The 16,584-nt window shown below is 46.2% G+C and overlaps 1 protein-coding gene across 1 annotated transcript in view; it reads right to left on the minus strand.

The window, feature by feature from the left end:
• PNPLA2 (patatin like phospholipase domain containing 2) overlaps positions 1-16,584 on the minus strand; it is a 28,966-nt gene that overhangs the window by 5,894 nt on the left and 6,488 nt on the right. Inside the window, exons 2-8 of the mRNA XM_061999189.1 lie at positions 7,292-7,524; positions 7,068-7,133; positions 3,327-3,536; positions 2,903-2,963; positions 1,450-1,617; positions 934-1,066; positions 343-465 (exon numbers count right to left, since the gene is read on the minus strand). Coding sequence (XP_061855173.1) covers positions 343-465; positions 934-1,066; positions 1,450-1,617; positions 2,903-2,963; positions 3,327-3,536; positions 7,068-7,133; positions 7,292-7,524 — 994 coding nt within the window. The remainder of the gene's footprint in view (positions 1-342; positions 466-933; positions 1,067-1,449; positions 1,618-2,902; positions 2,964-3,326; positions 3,537-7,067; positions 7,134-7,291; positions 7,525-16,584) is intronic.

Below are 16,584 nucleotides of genomic sequence, written 5' to 3' on the forward strand. Positions count from 1 at the left end.
AAGGAACTTTCAGGGGATCCTAGGCCAGCAAATGCCACACAGGGAAGCACCTCTGTCTTCTACAGGGAGAATGGAATAAGCTGGCATATTGTTTTAATTACATCTTTATATTCTGGCCAGTAATGGGAAGAAGGAGAGATTCAGCACATGATCTCCTTCCAACACTTAAAGGAGGCAAGAGACCATGGACCAGATGTGCATTTTAGGCTGGGCATATAAATCCTTCCGGTCAATTTGTGCATTACTTGATCTGCTCCTGTGGAGTAGAGTCTGTAAAGTCAAAGGTGAAAGGGTAAATGGAGGGCTCCTCCAGAGCAGGGCTGTGGAGGAAAGCAGCCATACCTGGCTGAAAGATGGCTGCCCAGTTTCTTCTTGGCTTTCTTCACAAGATAGTTGCAGATTTCAGTTATCTGCTCCCTCATCCATCTAATATCCTCTGGGATATCGGGAAGCCATTCCAGCAACCTAGTAAGTGACAGGAGACAGCCATAAGTGAGGCCACATAAAGGACAGGATGAAAAGAATACCAGTTTTGCCTGTCAATGGTTACTCATTCTTTTTAGTGACAAATGCATTAAGAGTCATTTATGTGACCACTCATAGAATCAAGGGGGAGAAGCTCTGAAGGTTGATAATAGCCCAGGAACTTTACATTTTATATCTGCACTTTCCCATATGGCACACAGTCATCTTCCTGCAAGCTGGAAGTATTGTCTGTAGCTAAATGACACATGAAGGAAGGAGCCATGGGTTTGGTTTGTGGGGTTTTTTTCCCCCATTCATCTGCTAAGTTGCAGAAAAATCTTTCTCCAGGAATTCTGGCACTGCAGAGCTAGAGAGGATCCTACTCTGTCTATTCATGCTCCACCAGCTACACCAACAACGTTGCTGCCCTGGGAAGTGCACCAGTGAGGGAACCAGCCAAAGGCCTACCTGACAGTGAAGGAAACTGCAGACTCCAGAGGCAGCATATAGGGCACCATCATTGCCGTGGCCACACGCATAGGCAGCATGTTGGTGATGCCAGTCAAGAAACCTCTTCTTTCTGCACAAACCTCCATAAGAGCTGAAGACAGAAGAGAACGTGGCTGTATCTCCCCAGTGCCATACCTCAGAAGTTACCCAGCCTGAGGTCTCCCCTCTCCACCTTCCATTTCTTATAGAAGTCTTGCTTAGGGTGTTAATTCTCTGCACACAGCTGCAAACAGCAGCTTTTAGCTTTATCGGACTCCCAAAGGAGTGAGCAAGAAGATCCCCTGCTTTCCTTACTGTGCAGAACACTGCCAAATGAATCCACCTCTTCCCTTCCTGTCTCCTGAGGGCAAGTCAGTTCAATCCCTGGCTGTGGTTGTGCCCAGCCACAAGCAATACCCACCCATAACGGTAACCCTCTGACGCGGACCAGGCAGCACAGGAAGATCATCTGGGCTCTCTTGTTTTGGATCATACCTTGGTTCAGTCTGGGAGGCAAGTGTTCAAAGATGTGCTCTTCAACAACAGCAAGGGCTGTATTGTCTTCTAGTTGGTCCTCAGCTTCCATTTCTTCTTCTTTCTTCTCTCCTGGGGGTGCTTCTATGGCAAGAAGAGGACCGGCAGGACTTGGGCGATTAAGGAGACCTGAGAAGAGAAGTCATACCACAAGGTTGCTACAGACAAGCTGTCCTGCCTTCCCTGGCCTCTAGAGCATTAGTCCTCACTTCATCCTAACTCCCCTTCAGACAGACAGACAGACAGACATCATACCCAGACTCTGAAGCTTATATTTATTGCAATGCACACTGAATTAGAAATCCAGCTGCTTTAGATCCTCCTCTCCCTTTCCCCACCAGAAATTCTAGCTTTTCCCCTTTAAGTACTGCAGGGTGTTATTTGGCAGTGTTTTGTTATGATAATCTGCCAGTCACCAATCTTGCAGGCAAGATTTCCCTCCTGGGGCTTAATCCACAAACACAGCTGAATAACTCCTCTTACCCCAGCAAGGTATGCATCAGAGAACAAACAAATCATAGAAACATTTGGTTGGGAAAGACCTTTAAGGTCATCAAGTCCAGCTACTAACCTCACACTGCCAAGCCCATCATTAACCCATGTCCCTCAGCACTTCAGCTACAAGGCTTTGGAATCCTTCCAGGGACAGGGACTCTTCCACCTCCCTGGGCAGCCTGGGCCAGTGTCTAACAACCCTCTCAGAGAAAAAGTTCTTCCTTATCTCCAATCTAAACCTTTCCTGGTGCAACATGAAGCCATTTTGTCTTGTCCTATCTCTTGTTACTTGGGAGGAGAGAACCCCCACCCCTTCCCCCAGCCCTTGCTACAATCTCTTTTTAGGTAGCTGTGGAGAGTGATCAGTGTCTCCTTTTCTCTAGATTGAACAACCCCCATTGTGCTTCGTCTGCTGAAAATTGACACTAGGTGGCATTAAATACACATTCCACCTGCAATAAGTTGGAGGCAAGAAAGTCCAGGGCTTGCAGATAGAGTGTGAAACAATGGTATCAAACTGACAGGCTTTGGGCGCTGCTAAGGGCAGCCCACATTCTGCACTACTCTGTCTGTCACATCAATCATACCTTAGTTGCACCCTTAAAGGAGCAAGAGTGTCTGCCAAGGGTCCCAGTGGCACTAGTGCCTAACAGCTGTGCTAGAGTTCACAACAAGTATCTTCAACATTCAGTTGTGCCAAAACCACCACTCTGGTATCAGAGTGCCTAGAGTCCTTTTGCATTGCACTGGAAAGGTGTCCACTCCACCTCTGCTTCCTGAAGTGCTAAAATATCTGAGGCACGGCTCAGTTCTGCCCTTCTACCTTTCATATGCACTCCTGGCTTTCCTCAAATCCAAGGCACCAAGCCTGGCACAGAAGAGGCAAGTCATTGCACCCCACCAACACCCAGTGCCTTACCATTCTTCTTCAGGAAATGCAGTGCATCCCGGTAGCCCTGCTTGCACATATCCCGCAGCACCTGTGGGCAGAGGAAGTCATTTGGAGATTGTCTGGCTGAGCAAACATAATGCTCAGTGATGGTTTAGAGGAATTTTCCTGACTCCTGAGCTATCCTAAGGACAAGTCTCATCCTTGTCAGCTCTTCCCAGGCTTTGAGAAGGAATGCAAGGTATAGCATGAATACATTGGACAGGAGAACTACTGGACAATTCAGGTTGGAAGGGACACCTGGAACCCAACCTAAGGATGGGCTTGGACAAATTTTGACAAGTAAGACAAACGAGATACAAAACCAACAGTTCCTGGACTCTTCTGCCAAAGGTTCTAGCCAAACTGCACACTAGCTACTGTCCCCAAGCTGTGGTGCTGCCAGGAGACTCACCTGGGGCTCCGGAGGAAACAGGGCCTTTGAGAGGCGGTAGAGGTTGCAAAGGTTGAACTGGATGCTTGTATTGGTGACTCTCAGCTCATGCATGTTTGTGGAACTGTCTCGTGGACAGATATCACTCTCTCCTGAGAATGGAGACACCGTGATTGTGTTCTTCAGCTCATATTGTGGCAAGTTGTCAGAAATCCCTCCATCAACATATCTCTGAAATCAAGACAAATGAAACACTCTTCATTTGTGTAACTGATCACATGGTGGTTTTACTCTGTTCATATTTGTGCCAACAACTTGAGAAGAGAATGGAGTACATCCACTAGCACTGAAGGAGTCAAAACCAGTAACAGCACAGCTGTGCTGTCTAGAATCTCTTTTTGCTACGTGCCTTTCTTCTTCAGAGTGTTGGTCACAAATGTTCAATGAGAAAGGCATATTCAGTTGTGTGGCTGCTGACTCATCTCCTGTGGGGTTTGACTGCTGTCCAATTAAATAATGACACACCACCAACAACCTGCAGTGCAAATTAGCACTGATCCAAGCTGTCACACTGGGACATCAGGCTGGTTTTCACTTGCATTTAAAATGAACAAGCTCAGACACAAGACCCCACTGGCAGAAGGTTTGTTACCCAAGAGTAAACCCAGCTGGTTTGTTAGTAGCAGGCTTATCAAGCAGGAGTCCCACCACACTTACACATACATGTTTGCAATCTATTTGCTGCAGTGTGATAACAGAGCACAAAGAACTTGGGATTTGCTCTTACCAGGCACCCTCTTATCACAAAACGTTCTGTACTTATGTACCATAAACACACTTGTATTACCCTTGCAGGAAGGGCAGCCCCAGTAGCATGTCCTCAGTTCAAAGTATTCTTTGGAGTACCGTAATTGCAGAAGGTGCTGAGTAAGACAATCCCTGTGACAGGCCTTAATCAGAATAAGTAACGTAAAGAAGATAAAAGGAAGGGGACATTGGTCAAGTCAAAAGAGCACAAAGTTTAAGGCCCTTGCAGAGCAACAACTCAAGCTCTTGTGAGCCTTGGTTACAGATGATTTCTGCTGATTTTGTATTAGGGTTGATCCTATTATTTGCTGCCTGGAACCCTTTCCCTTTGGATGGGTTCAAACACAAATAATCACACAAGAGCTACACAGCCCCATAAGCAGCAGCTGTAACATCTTTCAGGTCTCTGTTGGACAAGGAGCTGAGCTGGGAGAGGCTGAACCCAGGCAGAACATGGGAATGCTGATCAGAAGAGGAAGTGCTCCATTGTGCATCACACTTTGCCTTGTCTCCCAGGCAGACTGACGACCTTTTGCTGCACAATGTCTAGGAGGACGCTGGCTGCTTTGCACTTTGTTCTCTCTTGCTCTAGGTGGCTGAGAAGCAGCTTCTTCAAGCAGCTTCTCTGAGCCTGGGAAACAGTTCACAGGCCCTTGGGCTGAAAGCAATCCAATTCAGCTGTAGGAATCCAGCTCACATCGAGGTAACAGAGGTGCCAAAAATCAGTTGAACCCTCACTCTCTATTATAGCATGCATCAGTTTTACCTAAGCCAAAAGCAATTAGAGCAAGCTGTCATTGTGATCATCTCCACACAGCTGCTCCACTGAAAGTCAGACTAGACAGAGCTAGAGCTGGAAATGCCTGCCTGGCTCCCTCTACAAAGGGGAGATCACGGCAGGCTGAGTGGGCAGAGGACAGAGCAAAGCAGGCAGCACTTGCTTTAAAGAAGATGGCGGTGTGTGTTTTGGCCGCTCGACCAACACCGATTTTGCAGCGACGGTGCAGAAACACACGTTTGCCTGAGGGTGGCAGCATGAGCGCACGGATGCCATTAGAAGGACGGCTCAGCTACAGTGGGACTGATGCGTTATCACTGCATGGAACACTAGGAATACAAGTGCAGACCCGGCTCTCGGGCCCTTTGCTCCCCAGACGTTGCCAATTACCAATCCTGACTCAGCATCAGCTGCCACTTCTTTGGATTTGCCCGAATTTCCAGCAGCCCAAACCCAACCACTCTCCAGCCTCCAGTGAAGCCCCTACCAGCACACCGAGCTACAGATCGGGACTCCAAAAGATGCAGGTGTGAGCAGCAGCAGTTTTTGGGGCTGGTTCATGGACTGGGGTAATTTCTAGGGTGCACAGTTTCATTTCCTTATGTCCTCCCATGCACAGGGCCCCTCACTCTACACAAGCTCATAATCAACTTTTTGACACTTTGGGGTTCATCTCACCCATGTGCCGCAGAGAGTTCATGGCCAGAGCATATATTGGCAGGTCACCTATTGACCCTTCCAGTTCTTGATGTGTTTGAGAATTCCCTTTCCCCCCACCACTTCCCCACCCATGTTTATCACCCACTCCACAGGGCTACCAGAGCTCAGAGAAGTAAGCATTAAAAAAAAAAAAAACAAATGAGGAAGGTGGAATATGGATTTTATACCATGCACACAAACTGTATAGCCCCAAAAACTGGTCTCATGCCAGGCCTGCCAGTCTGTCCTGGAGCAGATCCAGTCACCACAGGCGCACTAGGAACTATGCAGTCCTGTTTCAAAACCTTTTATCAGGCTCATACCAAACCCAATTTAACCTCTCCCCTTGTCAATCCTATCCTTCAGAGACACAAAGAGCTATATTTTTCTGGGGAAGAGGTAGGAATTAGTTTCCTCATCTCATATATTCCCTCTTCACCTTTCCCCATGAGGAATGTTGACATGAGAAGTCACCCTCAGTGTGCCAGGGCAGCTGCACATTCCAGAAATCCTGATGTTGTATGTAGTTTTGGAACTTAGAGATTTAGCCTGTTCCACACTGACCTCAACTACTCCCAAAGCAATGTTGGGCAAGAGCCACCAGTTGTGGGACCAGAATTCTGCCCACAGTTGCTGAGTAAATGCCAAATCATTACTGATTCTGTCACTTCTTTGAAAGGTTGGACACTGGACATTTCTTCTGGGTCATTTTCCTGCCCACACACTTGCACAAGACAAAACAACTCAAGTTGTGTATTGCACAGCAGCAAAACTGACCTTGCTTTTAGGACACGAGTATCAATGGGAACACATTTGATGATGTGCTCTAACAGACTGAGGTGTCTTGGCCAGATCACTTATGTGAAACCAGGCCAACAGATACATTCTCCCTTTTGACTATTTAGTTTGCAAACAAACTTCCTTTTAATGTGTGCATTAACCTATGTAGCACAAGAGCAGTCCAAGCTCAGCTGAGGTCCTTAAGCATGACTACAATATTCAGCTCTGTACAGCTTTCAAATGTTTTAATTTCTACCATGCAGACACAGAAGAGAGAAATTGCTTTGGACAGGTTTTCACAGGATGTTAAAGAAAGCTCTAGCAGGCAGCAGAACATTATTCTCAGAGGAAGAAGTTCATGGAAAAGAGGTCTGGTATCAGCACCACTAGTTAAAACCTCACAGGCATGTGAGAGACTGACTACACTCAAGATTTTTATCCTGGAGTCAAGTTCTTTCCACATGCAGGAGGCTAGAGCCTCAGATATGGCCTTCTCATTTACAGCCAGCTGCAGGTAGTAGTGGAAAAAAGGCACATCCACTGTTGGAAGTTGTTTATTTGGGAACTTCTTGTGACTTTTGAGGCTAATTGCTGTCAGCACACAGGCAAGAAAACTGTCAAAATTTAGTACCATCATTTCTGCCTTCTCATTCATTAGTAACCAATTTAATCAAGGAGCATCTTAGAGTCTTACTTACCACCCCACGCAAGGTTGGAGGTATCAGTCCACAGTAGACAGGGATAAAGGTGCTGCAGACACATGCCTGAGGAGGAAAGAGATCCAGAACTTAAGCAGCCAATCAAAGCCTACCGAGCCTATTACTCTGCTCAAAACACCACGTTGGCACGTGTTGACAATTAGACTTCAGAACTAAGGACATTTGGAGACCTGCCCTAGCCCTAGCAGTAAATTTCCAGTCACCTGTATCAGCTCCTCCTTGGAATTGAAGTCTGACAGTATCACATTTTCTCCATCAGAGACCCGTGTCAGGGAAATGCCCAAACGGCCCGCCGCAACCTCATGTCCATTATCTGGCACAGTCTTGGACAGGAGGAGCCGAATGATCTTCACCAAGTTGAAAGATGGGTGGAGGGGGCCCAAGAACCTCTTCCGGGCTTCTTTTGACACTCGGATAATGTTGGCACCAGCCTCACCTGCAACGAGAAAAAAAGCACACTGAAATTCTAGCAAAACCAGCCTTCTCCTTTACAAAACAAGGCACAGAAAAGCCTCATTCACAGCTGTACTCAGAGGTTTTTCCCGTCTAGTTGATACATCTAGCTGAGGCTATTATGGACAGTATTACAGAAGTCATGGAAGTTTACTGTCCCATCCTCCCATTGCAAAGAGCTGCCCTCATCTTGTGTATCTTTTATAAAGTCAAGGGAAAAAACCAAACAAAACACGTGTCTGGCTAAGGCCTCACAGTTTCTTACATCCTGGTTCACTAGCCAGTGCAGGGATGGTGAAAACATGGACTAATCATACAGTCATTTCAGTTTGAAAAAGATCTTTAAGATCTTTTGAGCTGATCATTGAGTCCAACCACTAACCTCACACTGCCAAGCCCATGTGCCGCTAAACCATGTGCCTCAGCAGCTCTTCTATGTGTCTTTTCAATACACAAAGGGATAAGGGACACCACCACCTCCCCACGCGGCTCATTTCAATGCTTAACAACCTTCACGGTAAAAAAGTTCTTCCTAACAAAGACAACAGGGGAGATGCTTTAACAGCTTTGGGTGTACGGCAAAATCCACTTCAAAACACTAAGACTTTTCCAGGAAGCATCTTCCTTTTTTTCCTGACGTGAAAAAAGTCATCTCTCTGTAAGCAAGTGTGATGGCAAACAGGAATGTCAGTGCTTTCCACCTAAGTGATCCCAGGTCTGCTCTGAATGTCAGCCTCTCCAAACCTTAGGAGAGCAAGACAGACATTACATTACAGAATCAGTGACATAGGGCCTCTTACAGACTCTTTGGTGTCCCATCCTTTCCCTGTCTAATTCCATGCCACTAACTAGACCCTGGTCACAAGCAGTACTCAAAGGCATGCCAGCTTTACCCTTTTACACAGTGGCCCTGCTGGGTTTGGAGGAGAGGGGACATCCCATCTGCACAAAAGAGAAGGCATCTGCTAAGCCTATTATCTCACAGTCCCTAGGAGCCAAATCTGGCAAGAACATCAGAGCTCTCAAGTGGGAAAGGAGAGACGAGAGAAAAAACAAACGCATCAACTGAGGCCAAACCCTCAATGCCCAGCAGGCTGCCCTTTGTGCACACATATCTCCTAGCCATGGTGAGATAAAAGACAGCAGTTCCTCCTAGTACCAGGCAAACACTTTACTCCCAGGGGGATCAGGAATATATGTGTGAAAAGAACACAAGAAGAATTAAAGAAACCAGGAGAAAAGACATGCTTTCACAAATTAAGATTTCTCCCAAACCAAACTGAAGTTTAGCTCCTCTTGGAAGATGAAAGACAATCAGTTCAATCCATCTGAAAATCCCTCCTTTTTGCTCTCCCACGCAGTCTTACAATAGCAGAAAAGGCAGCAGAAGGAAAGACCTCAAGTTAGACCCAGGTTAATAAATATAAAGGAGAGCAACAACACCCTCAATGCTATGTTGACACATCCCACTCTTTTGCAATACACGTGTGCCAGCAACATGTTTTCCACCAACACAGCTTGGGAACGTGATTCTGTGCTTAGGAAACCCATCAACACTAGTAGCTCAAGCACACACAGATCTGGACCGTTGAACATGACCACAGACTCTGGGGTCAGTTCTTTAGGCACTATGAGGTACCAACTTAGCACAAAATCCAAGTTCCATTCCCCAGAGCAATTTTTAGCACTATAATCCCAGTCTTTCGCTCTGTCCCAGAGTAATGTTTAGCAGTCTAATTCTGATCTTTCTTACTCAATTAGCAGTAAGCCATTGAGCTCAGCCTGTTCCAAATAGCAGTCACATGGTTCAGCACCCTTCCCAACATGAAGGAAGTCAGTCTCACAGAAATTACCTTTTATCAGCACCATGATATTAGCAGCCAAAACACTCCCTAAAATGCCTGCACATTTGACAAGGGGAGAAATGTCAACACAAAGAAACTGCAACAGAGCCAAAAACTTAATGAAACTCAGCTCAACCCCTTGGCTGCATGACCCCAGGAAACTCCACAGCACCAAGGGAGTTGTTGGCTTTGCTGAAAATCCCAGTGGGAGAGTGGGTGTTGAGAGTGCAGCTGTGGGGACACATCCTGTGTGCAAAGGCTATGCTGGAGGTGGGGGGGTGCCACCTAAGAGATGGGGCTTACTGAACAATGTTTTCAGATTTTGCATCTCAGAATGCAGAAAGATTTGGTAGCAATACTGGAAACAACTGCAAATAAATTGAGCTTATGAATGAGCTAAATGAGAGCTTTTTTAAGAAAGAGGTTTTCTTACGAAAAACAAACCAGCAAAGTCCTAACTGTGCCAGGAAACAGACTGCCTCAACATTTGAGAGAAGACTTCATTTGCAGCTGCCTGCTCTATCACCATTTCACAGCCAAGAGGACAAAATAAGAGTTATTGCTAATTAGCAATTAATTATTTGAATATTTCCTGGGTGTTGGTTGTTTTTGTTTCTTAATATGTGTGTGCATACACGCATATGCACAGGAGCTTGAGCTATTTCAGTTTCTGGGCAGTGAGATACTGTGAACTTGTTGGCTTGCTTGCATGGAAGCTGACTGCAGAACGGCTGTAGGAAGAAACAGGCACAGGGAGATCTGCAGCAGCACCACCAGCTTTCCTGGAAATAAGGCTAGCTCAGAGGTCAGCCAGCTAAGGCAGGTTTATGTAGCTAGATCCATGACAGATGAAAAGCCCTCTTGGAAATACATTTCCGAGGAGAAAGAAGAGGTCACGGTGTTTTAATCCTGTTTATTACCAGAAGTGCTATTCCAGGAAAACCAGCTCAAATTCTGCTTGCAGCCTACCCAAGGGAACAGCTGAATGAGAGCTGGGCAAGAGAAACAAGTCCTACAGAGATCAGCCACAAGCTGTCAATTATTACTAGGACTAGTCCATTGCCAATTCCTGTCCATAGGAGAAAAAAAAAAAGTTTCCCATGATTTCTGAAGGATCTGTCACATGAAAAGGCAAAATTAGGTTCTTTTATTGAGGTACATACCAAGGAGCAGAGACAATCCCTAATAGGCATTATTGCTTGTTGGGAAAACATTTCATTCTTCTCAATCACTTCCAATCACTTCAACTCCCTGTACAGATTCAATAGGTCAATATTACTCTAAAAATTATACTAATGTGTGGAATATTTCATTCTCATTAGGAAAAAAAGTCATATCCTCCTTCTTCCCTGTCCCCACCACTGCCCCTGTGATGGTTGTTATATATGAACCTGAGTACCACAGGGCCACAATCCTTATCTGAATATCAGTTGTGATGACACAAAGGAGCATCAGACAGTTGTGTCCTGAAACACCCCATTGTCTCCTGTGCCAGCCAAGGGCAGCCAGCTGCACCACCTCCCCTGCTTCATCCTGTGCTCCTTCTGCAGTGGCTACAAGGGGCAAGTTAGTGTTACCCGTGTGAGAAGACTTGAAGGCAGCTGCTAGGTCACACATTTTATTTTTAAGCTATGTCAATCCATGTTCACATTAGCTTATAACGTAGCAAGACTGTTCCCTTAAAGAACTGGCCTTCACTCCCACCAGTCATGCTTGACTCCAAAATAGCCCAGTATCTAAGTCTTTCCTGCCTTGTGTTCCCTGAACTACCTTTCTCCAACCTGGAAAACACTCAAGCAAAGTGTTCTATTTATAACTGTATACGAACACATTCAGCCCCAGCAGCCTGCTGCTACTCTGCCTGTGGAAAAGAAGAGTTGAAGATCGATCACCTAAAACTGTTGTTAGCAAGGTTGCAGTGAAGACTGTGGTTAACTGCAGCTAAGAACTCGGAGATGAATCAAAGTGCACTTCAAGGCTGTGCAATGTATAGGGATGAGGACCATCACAAAGGTTAAACAAAGGTTAAACCTCACATCAGAACAGACGGCAAGTGGGAAAAAAGGGCCTCTTCAGACCCACATCTTCAACACCAAAGCTTTTGCACTAAGGGCACCACGATGCTCTCCTGTTGACATTAGGCCACACCAAAACCCAGCCAGCAAAAGGAGAGTTGAATCAAAGTATTTTAAGTAGAAAAAAATTATAAAAGCCTAACACACACACAAAAGTAGGAGCAGAGCAGGCTGAAGGGGAGAGGGGCATTCAGGACATTCCACCAGGCAGCTTCTGTGACTGCAGCTCACCCATGACACTACAACTCCCTCTGGAAGAGCTCCATCTCAGCACAGAGATCACCACCCTCTGCGCCAGGGACATTCCTGCTCTCTGGTTAGGGCAGTAGTAAACAGCAAGCTTAAAGGAAAGGCTCTCCAACAGACAGAGAGGACAGAAGGCAGCACAGACAGGTGATGGATGGAGGAACATCTCTGGTAGGAGGCAGAAAAGTCACACCTGACTGCTGGGCAGGCAAGGAACTGTGCAGACCCTCACTAAACTTGCTTCTCCTTCAATACCAACTAGGATTCAAATGGGCTCCTTACTACACAAGAGGCACCACTCCTCTCTCCTCCCACAATCCAGCTAAGGCTGCAGGCTGGCCAGACACACCAAAGCCAGTCAGCCAGCAGAAGGAAGTGCAGTTGCTCTTGGCATTCCCCCAGCATCTTGCCTCAACAGGAATCAGCTCCTGTATCCAATAACCATGAACCTAAGTTTCAGTTAGCTACATCTTCGAGCAATGTTTGTGTGATACTCAGCACAGGTGCCCCCTGCATGAGTCCCCATCTACAATCTTCACATGCTGCTTTAAACTGAGGTGGTTGCTGAGCATCACTGGAGTTCTCCAGTTTCCCATTGTTGGATCCAGTCCAGAGCTGAATTTCGGAACAGGATGAATCAGAAGGAATTTACTAGCATGATCTCCCTAAGGGTTAATTTAGCTTGGTTACCTGTCCCTTGCTATTTCAGCTGTTCCTGTATCTCATCCACAGAGGAACTGTAAGCCAGTCTCTAATAACAAGCACAGATTTCAGGAGAGCTGCTCCACCTTCTTCCTGAGCACAAATCTCCAAGCTGCTCCAGCTCAGCATGCACACATCCTGCACCTGCCTCCTCTTCAGGCACTGAGAGCAAGCAATGCACATGCCTCTGCCTGGCCTCTCCCAGGAAAGAGCAGAGTCCTGTCACCAACCCAGAAACTTATGAAGCTGTAAACAAGAAGCACTGAAAAACGTTTTCCAGACGACATTGAGAAAATCATTAATGGAGAACTTTATTGGATGTTTCCTCACAGGTAGTTCAGGCTGCCAGAATGTTCCTGTTCATTCACCCCATGGCACAGCACACAGCAACACAACGGTGTCCCAAGGACAACCCCAATTCTTCTGGGCAGTGACCTCAGTTTGTGAAAGACCCTATTGCTTGTCTGCACTTCTGTTCCTTTTCCTTCATTCATGCTGAAGCAACCTGGTTTCCACTCCTTATCCCACAACAGTAAGAACTTGGCAGGCCTTCAGCTGAACAAAGGCTGATTTGTGCTGAATGGGAACCTCACTCAAGATGTTTCCTATGTACCTATCGCTGAGGCTGGACAGGTGACAAAGAGGGGGCCAAAGAAAATGTTATCCCAACAGAAAATAAAGAGAATGTCTTATGATCTGTCCTCACAAGACATTTTCAGGAGATAGCTCCCACCAGCAGTAGGGTACACTCTTTCATTTCAGTGTGAAATACTGGACAGATACCTAAAGGTACTGAGTATAGAAAGGACATCTATCCCTCATTTGACAGGGATTGTATACCTACCACAATCTAACAGAAAAACCCACCCATTTTTAAACATCTGAGACTAGATGACAGCAGCTAGCAGGGCACCAAGTCTTTAAAGGCACCAATTCTTTTCACATCTGTGCACATCTTCCTGTAAGTCAGTAATATTGAGAAACACCATGTACTGGAACAAGCTGTTCTTCTAGGACTTCTCTATTTTTTGTTGTTCTGAGGTTTCTTTGTATTTATTTTAAAGATTTAATTCAATCCTTCTATTTTGACATGAAATAACAAACAGCTCAGTTGCCTTGGCATCAGGTAAGAGATACAAGAAGCAAGCTTTCCATTTTTTTGTGATACATAGGTTACAAACACCTCCTTCTGCCAACACCGACTCAGTCTGCAGACAGCCCTATTGCTTGACTGGGTGTTCCCTGTGGCAGGTAGCTCTTCCCATTGGGAGCTCTGCAGGGGTTTAACCCCAGAGCTCACCAAGCATATGGTTTTGCAAAGGAGATCTCTTAGAAAGCCTGGCCACCTGGTGTAAATAACAGCCTTTCTCTCCCTTTGCTCAAGACTGAGGAGCACTAATCCATACCCAATGGAGTAACTTCCAAGGATCCCTATCAGACTGGGGTAAGCAACATCTATTCTGACCTTACAGGTAGAACAGCTGGAAACACTGAGAGGAAGTGATAGGTTTTCCAGCGTGGCCAGCTCTCAAAGCTCTTCCTCTAGACCAGGTTCCTCCATTCATAACTCATCTCAACTTAGAGCAGACTGCTGCGCTTCGCACTGAAGCAAAAGGCTTTGGGAGAACAGGCACAGAGCTGTCAAGCTTAATCACATCCCCAAGCTAAACCTTCACGCTGGACTTAATGTAGTGCTGGCACAGAAAAGCCTCAGCAGGTGACAGATGTTCTGCAAGCTGAAGCCCACTTTGCTTCTGCATCCAAGAGCTGATATTTTTGCACCACAAATCAGAAGACAACACAGCTTCTACTGTGAAACAAACAATAGGAAAGTCAAGGGCAGATAGCCAGGACCATTCCGTGTCACAACCACAACAGCAATCCCCACTAGCCTAATCTTTCACCACTGTAATTCCCTAATACGAGGCTTAATGCTGCATTCCTCTTCCTTCCATTAGAGAGAAATAAAAGTGGTATAATTGCACAGGAAAAGTTGCTCAGGATGGCAGGCAAGTTGTACCAAAAGCCACATCCTGTCCTCATCCATCAATCCCTGTCAATGCCATAGTGCAACTCAAATTGCACAAGGTGACAAGAAAAGGGGATTCAAAGAGTGAGAGAAGGTGCAGCTCTGCTTCTAAAACCAGTATCTATCCAAATAAATTGCTGTGGAAGAAGAGGAAGAGAATAGTTCTCATTCTCAGGCAGTGCATGGCCAAAAGACTGGGAAAGAGATGTCTGCTGCTCACTCTGAGCCGGAGCAGTGCTGTGTTCGGGGTAATGTTTTTAAGAGCAAGTACTCATGGAGGGAAAGCTAGAGGAGGGGGAGAAACAGACCGAAAAACATTGTATTAAAGTGAAGTTGCTTTTTTCTGAACAGAGGCACAAGTGGAACCACACACAACTCTTGCTTTGTTCATTCAAGTGAAAACCACCAACACAAAGTCTCCAGTGGTTGCTATTCTGAACAGGAACTCATGCAGAAGGATGAAGTCCCACCCTCATGTACCACATGCACAAACACTCCAGCCTCTCTTCTCAGGGTCAGTTTGGAAGATGGCACCACACATCTAGAGAACGAGTGCACAGCTTCCTCTTCACAGGGGAGGCATCACAGGAGGAAAGATGCTTTGGAAAAAGAGAGATCAGTGCTACAGGACCACAGGCACCTTTGCCAGGCACCTGCACCAAAGATCCATGAAGAAAAGTGGAGTGAGCAGTCCTTATTTCTGTTTCCAGGGTCTGAAAAAATAGGTGCCACTCCAGCACTCCTCCAACTTTATCATACACTAACTGTTACCCTCAGCTAGCTGAGCAACACCAAAGCAAGACCCAGCTTTTGATGGCTTTCAGTCTAATCCCTGAATGTTGTCCTGCATGCTTGCAGGCAGCAATTGCTTTGTATTCAGCAGAGATGTTAGCAGAGACATGGCTGGCTCTGACATTCAGGAAAGAGTAGCCTCTCTCTCCCTGCCCTTTCCCAGTGTACACTTGCATGGCTGTCAAACCCTTGGCACAGAATTAAAAGAATAGCCCTGAAGTCCTCAACTGGCCCTCAGCCTACATCGTGCTCAGCTCCCTCGTGCTTGCACAGTAAGCCAACTGCTGCCATCCATGCCAAGAACCTCCTCATGTACCCATGAGCACGCTGCTTGCTGTGTCTGCTTTGCCCTTCCACCTCACAGAGGCATGTTAAGTGTCACCTTACGTCCCTGAACTCCTTCCCACCAGCCATGGCATGAGTAGAGCAGGCTCCAGCAAGTAAGCGGGAACAAGAAGCTTCATTCCAAAGCAGTCCTCAGAAGAGAGGCAAGTGCATTTTGCTCTAGAAGGAATGTAATTTTGATGAAGCATCTTCAGGCAGACCACAAGGCAGTCTACATTCCTTGAGAGCTGTGACACAACAATATCTGGAAACCGATGCTACCTTTCCTTCACAAACACCAGCGTCAGTCTCCCAGTCACAACTATGGCTAGTAGTTAAGTGGTTGTGCCCATAAAGGAGTTTTTACCAATCCAACTATACAAGAACACCAGGACAGATCAGTGTAACTCCCCCTGTGCTGACAGTACACCCTGAAACAGGGTTCTAACTTTCTCTACACCAGTCTGAAGCAGCCTGAAGCCACACCCTCCCTCCACGATCCACCAAAATAACTTTTGCCAGGCCCAGCTCTGAATCAGCAGTCTTCAATGAAGCTGTCAAAAGCAACTCTTGTAATTAACAAATGTAAAGTGCTCCCTGATTCATTTACACCCTCAGATGCCACCTCTTCTACTTCTGGATGCTAAACCAGATAATCTGTAGGAGTGGCAGCTCAGAGACACTGCCAGAGCCTCCAATGCTAAAAATGGTACTCAAGCCTTAAAATACGAACCCAAAAGGCCTCTAAAACCAGTACATATCCAAATAAACTGTCGCGGAAGAAGAGGAAGAGAATAGTTCTCATTCTCAGGCAGGGCATGGTCAAAAGACTGGGAAACAGAAAACACTTCATGAAGCTTCCTGATTCCAGAGGACTTGTCAGACAAAAGCCATCAATGTCAATTTGGCCTTTTTCTGTATTAGAAAGTGCCACAGTTTCAGATCTGGGCAAGTGTCAGAGGGCAGCACAAAGCTGTAGCTTCTGCTAAAAACTACCAGCTTCCACACCTGACACATCCCAAGCAGTGAGA

Source organism: Colius striatus, chromosome 7 (genome assembly GCF_028858725.1).
Source record: "Colius striatus isolate bColStr4 chromosome 7, bColStr4.1.hap1, whole genome shotgun sequence".
Lineage (NCBI taxonomy): Eukaryota > Metazoa > Chordata > Aves > Coliiformes > Coliidae > Colius > Colius striatus.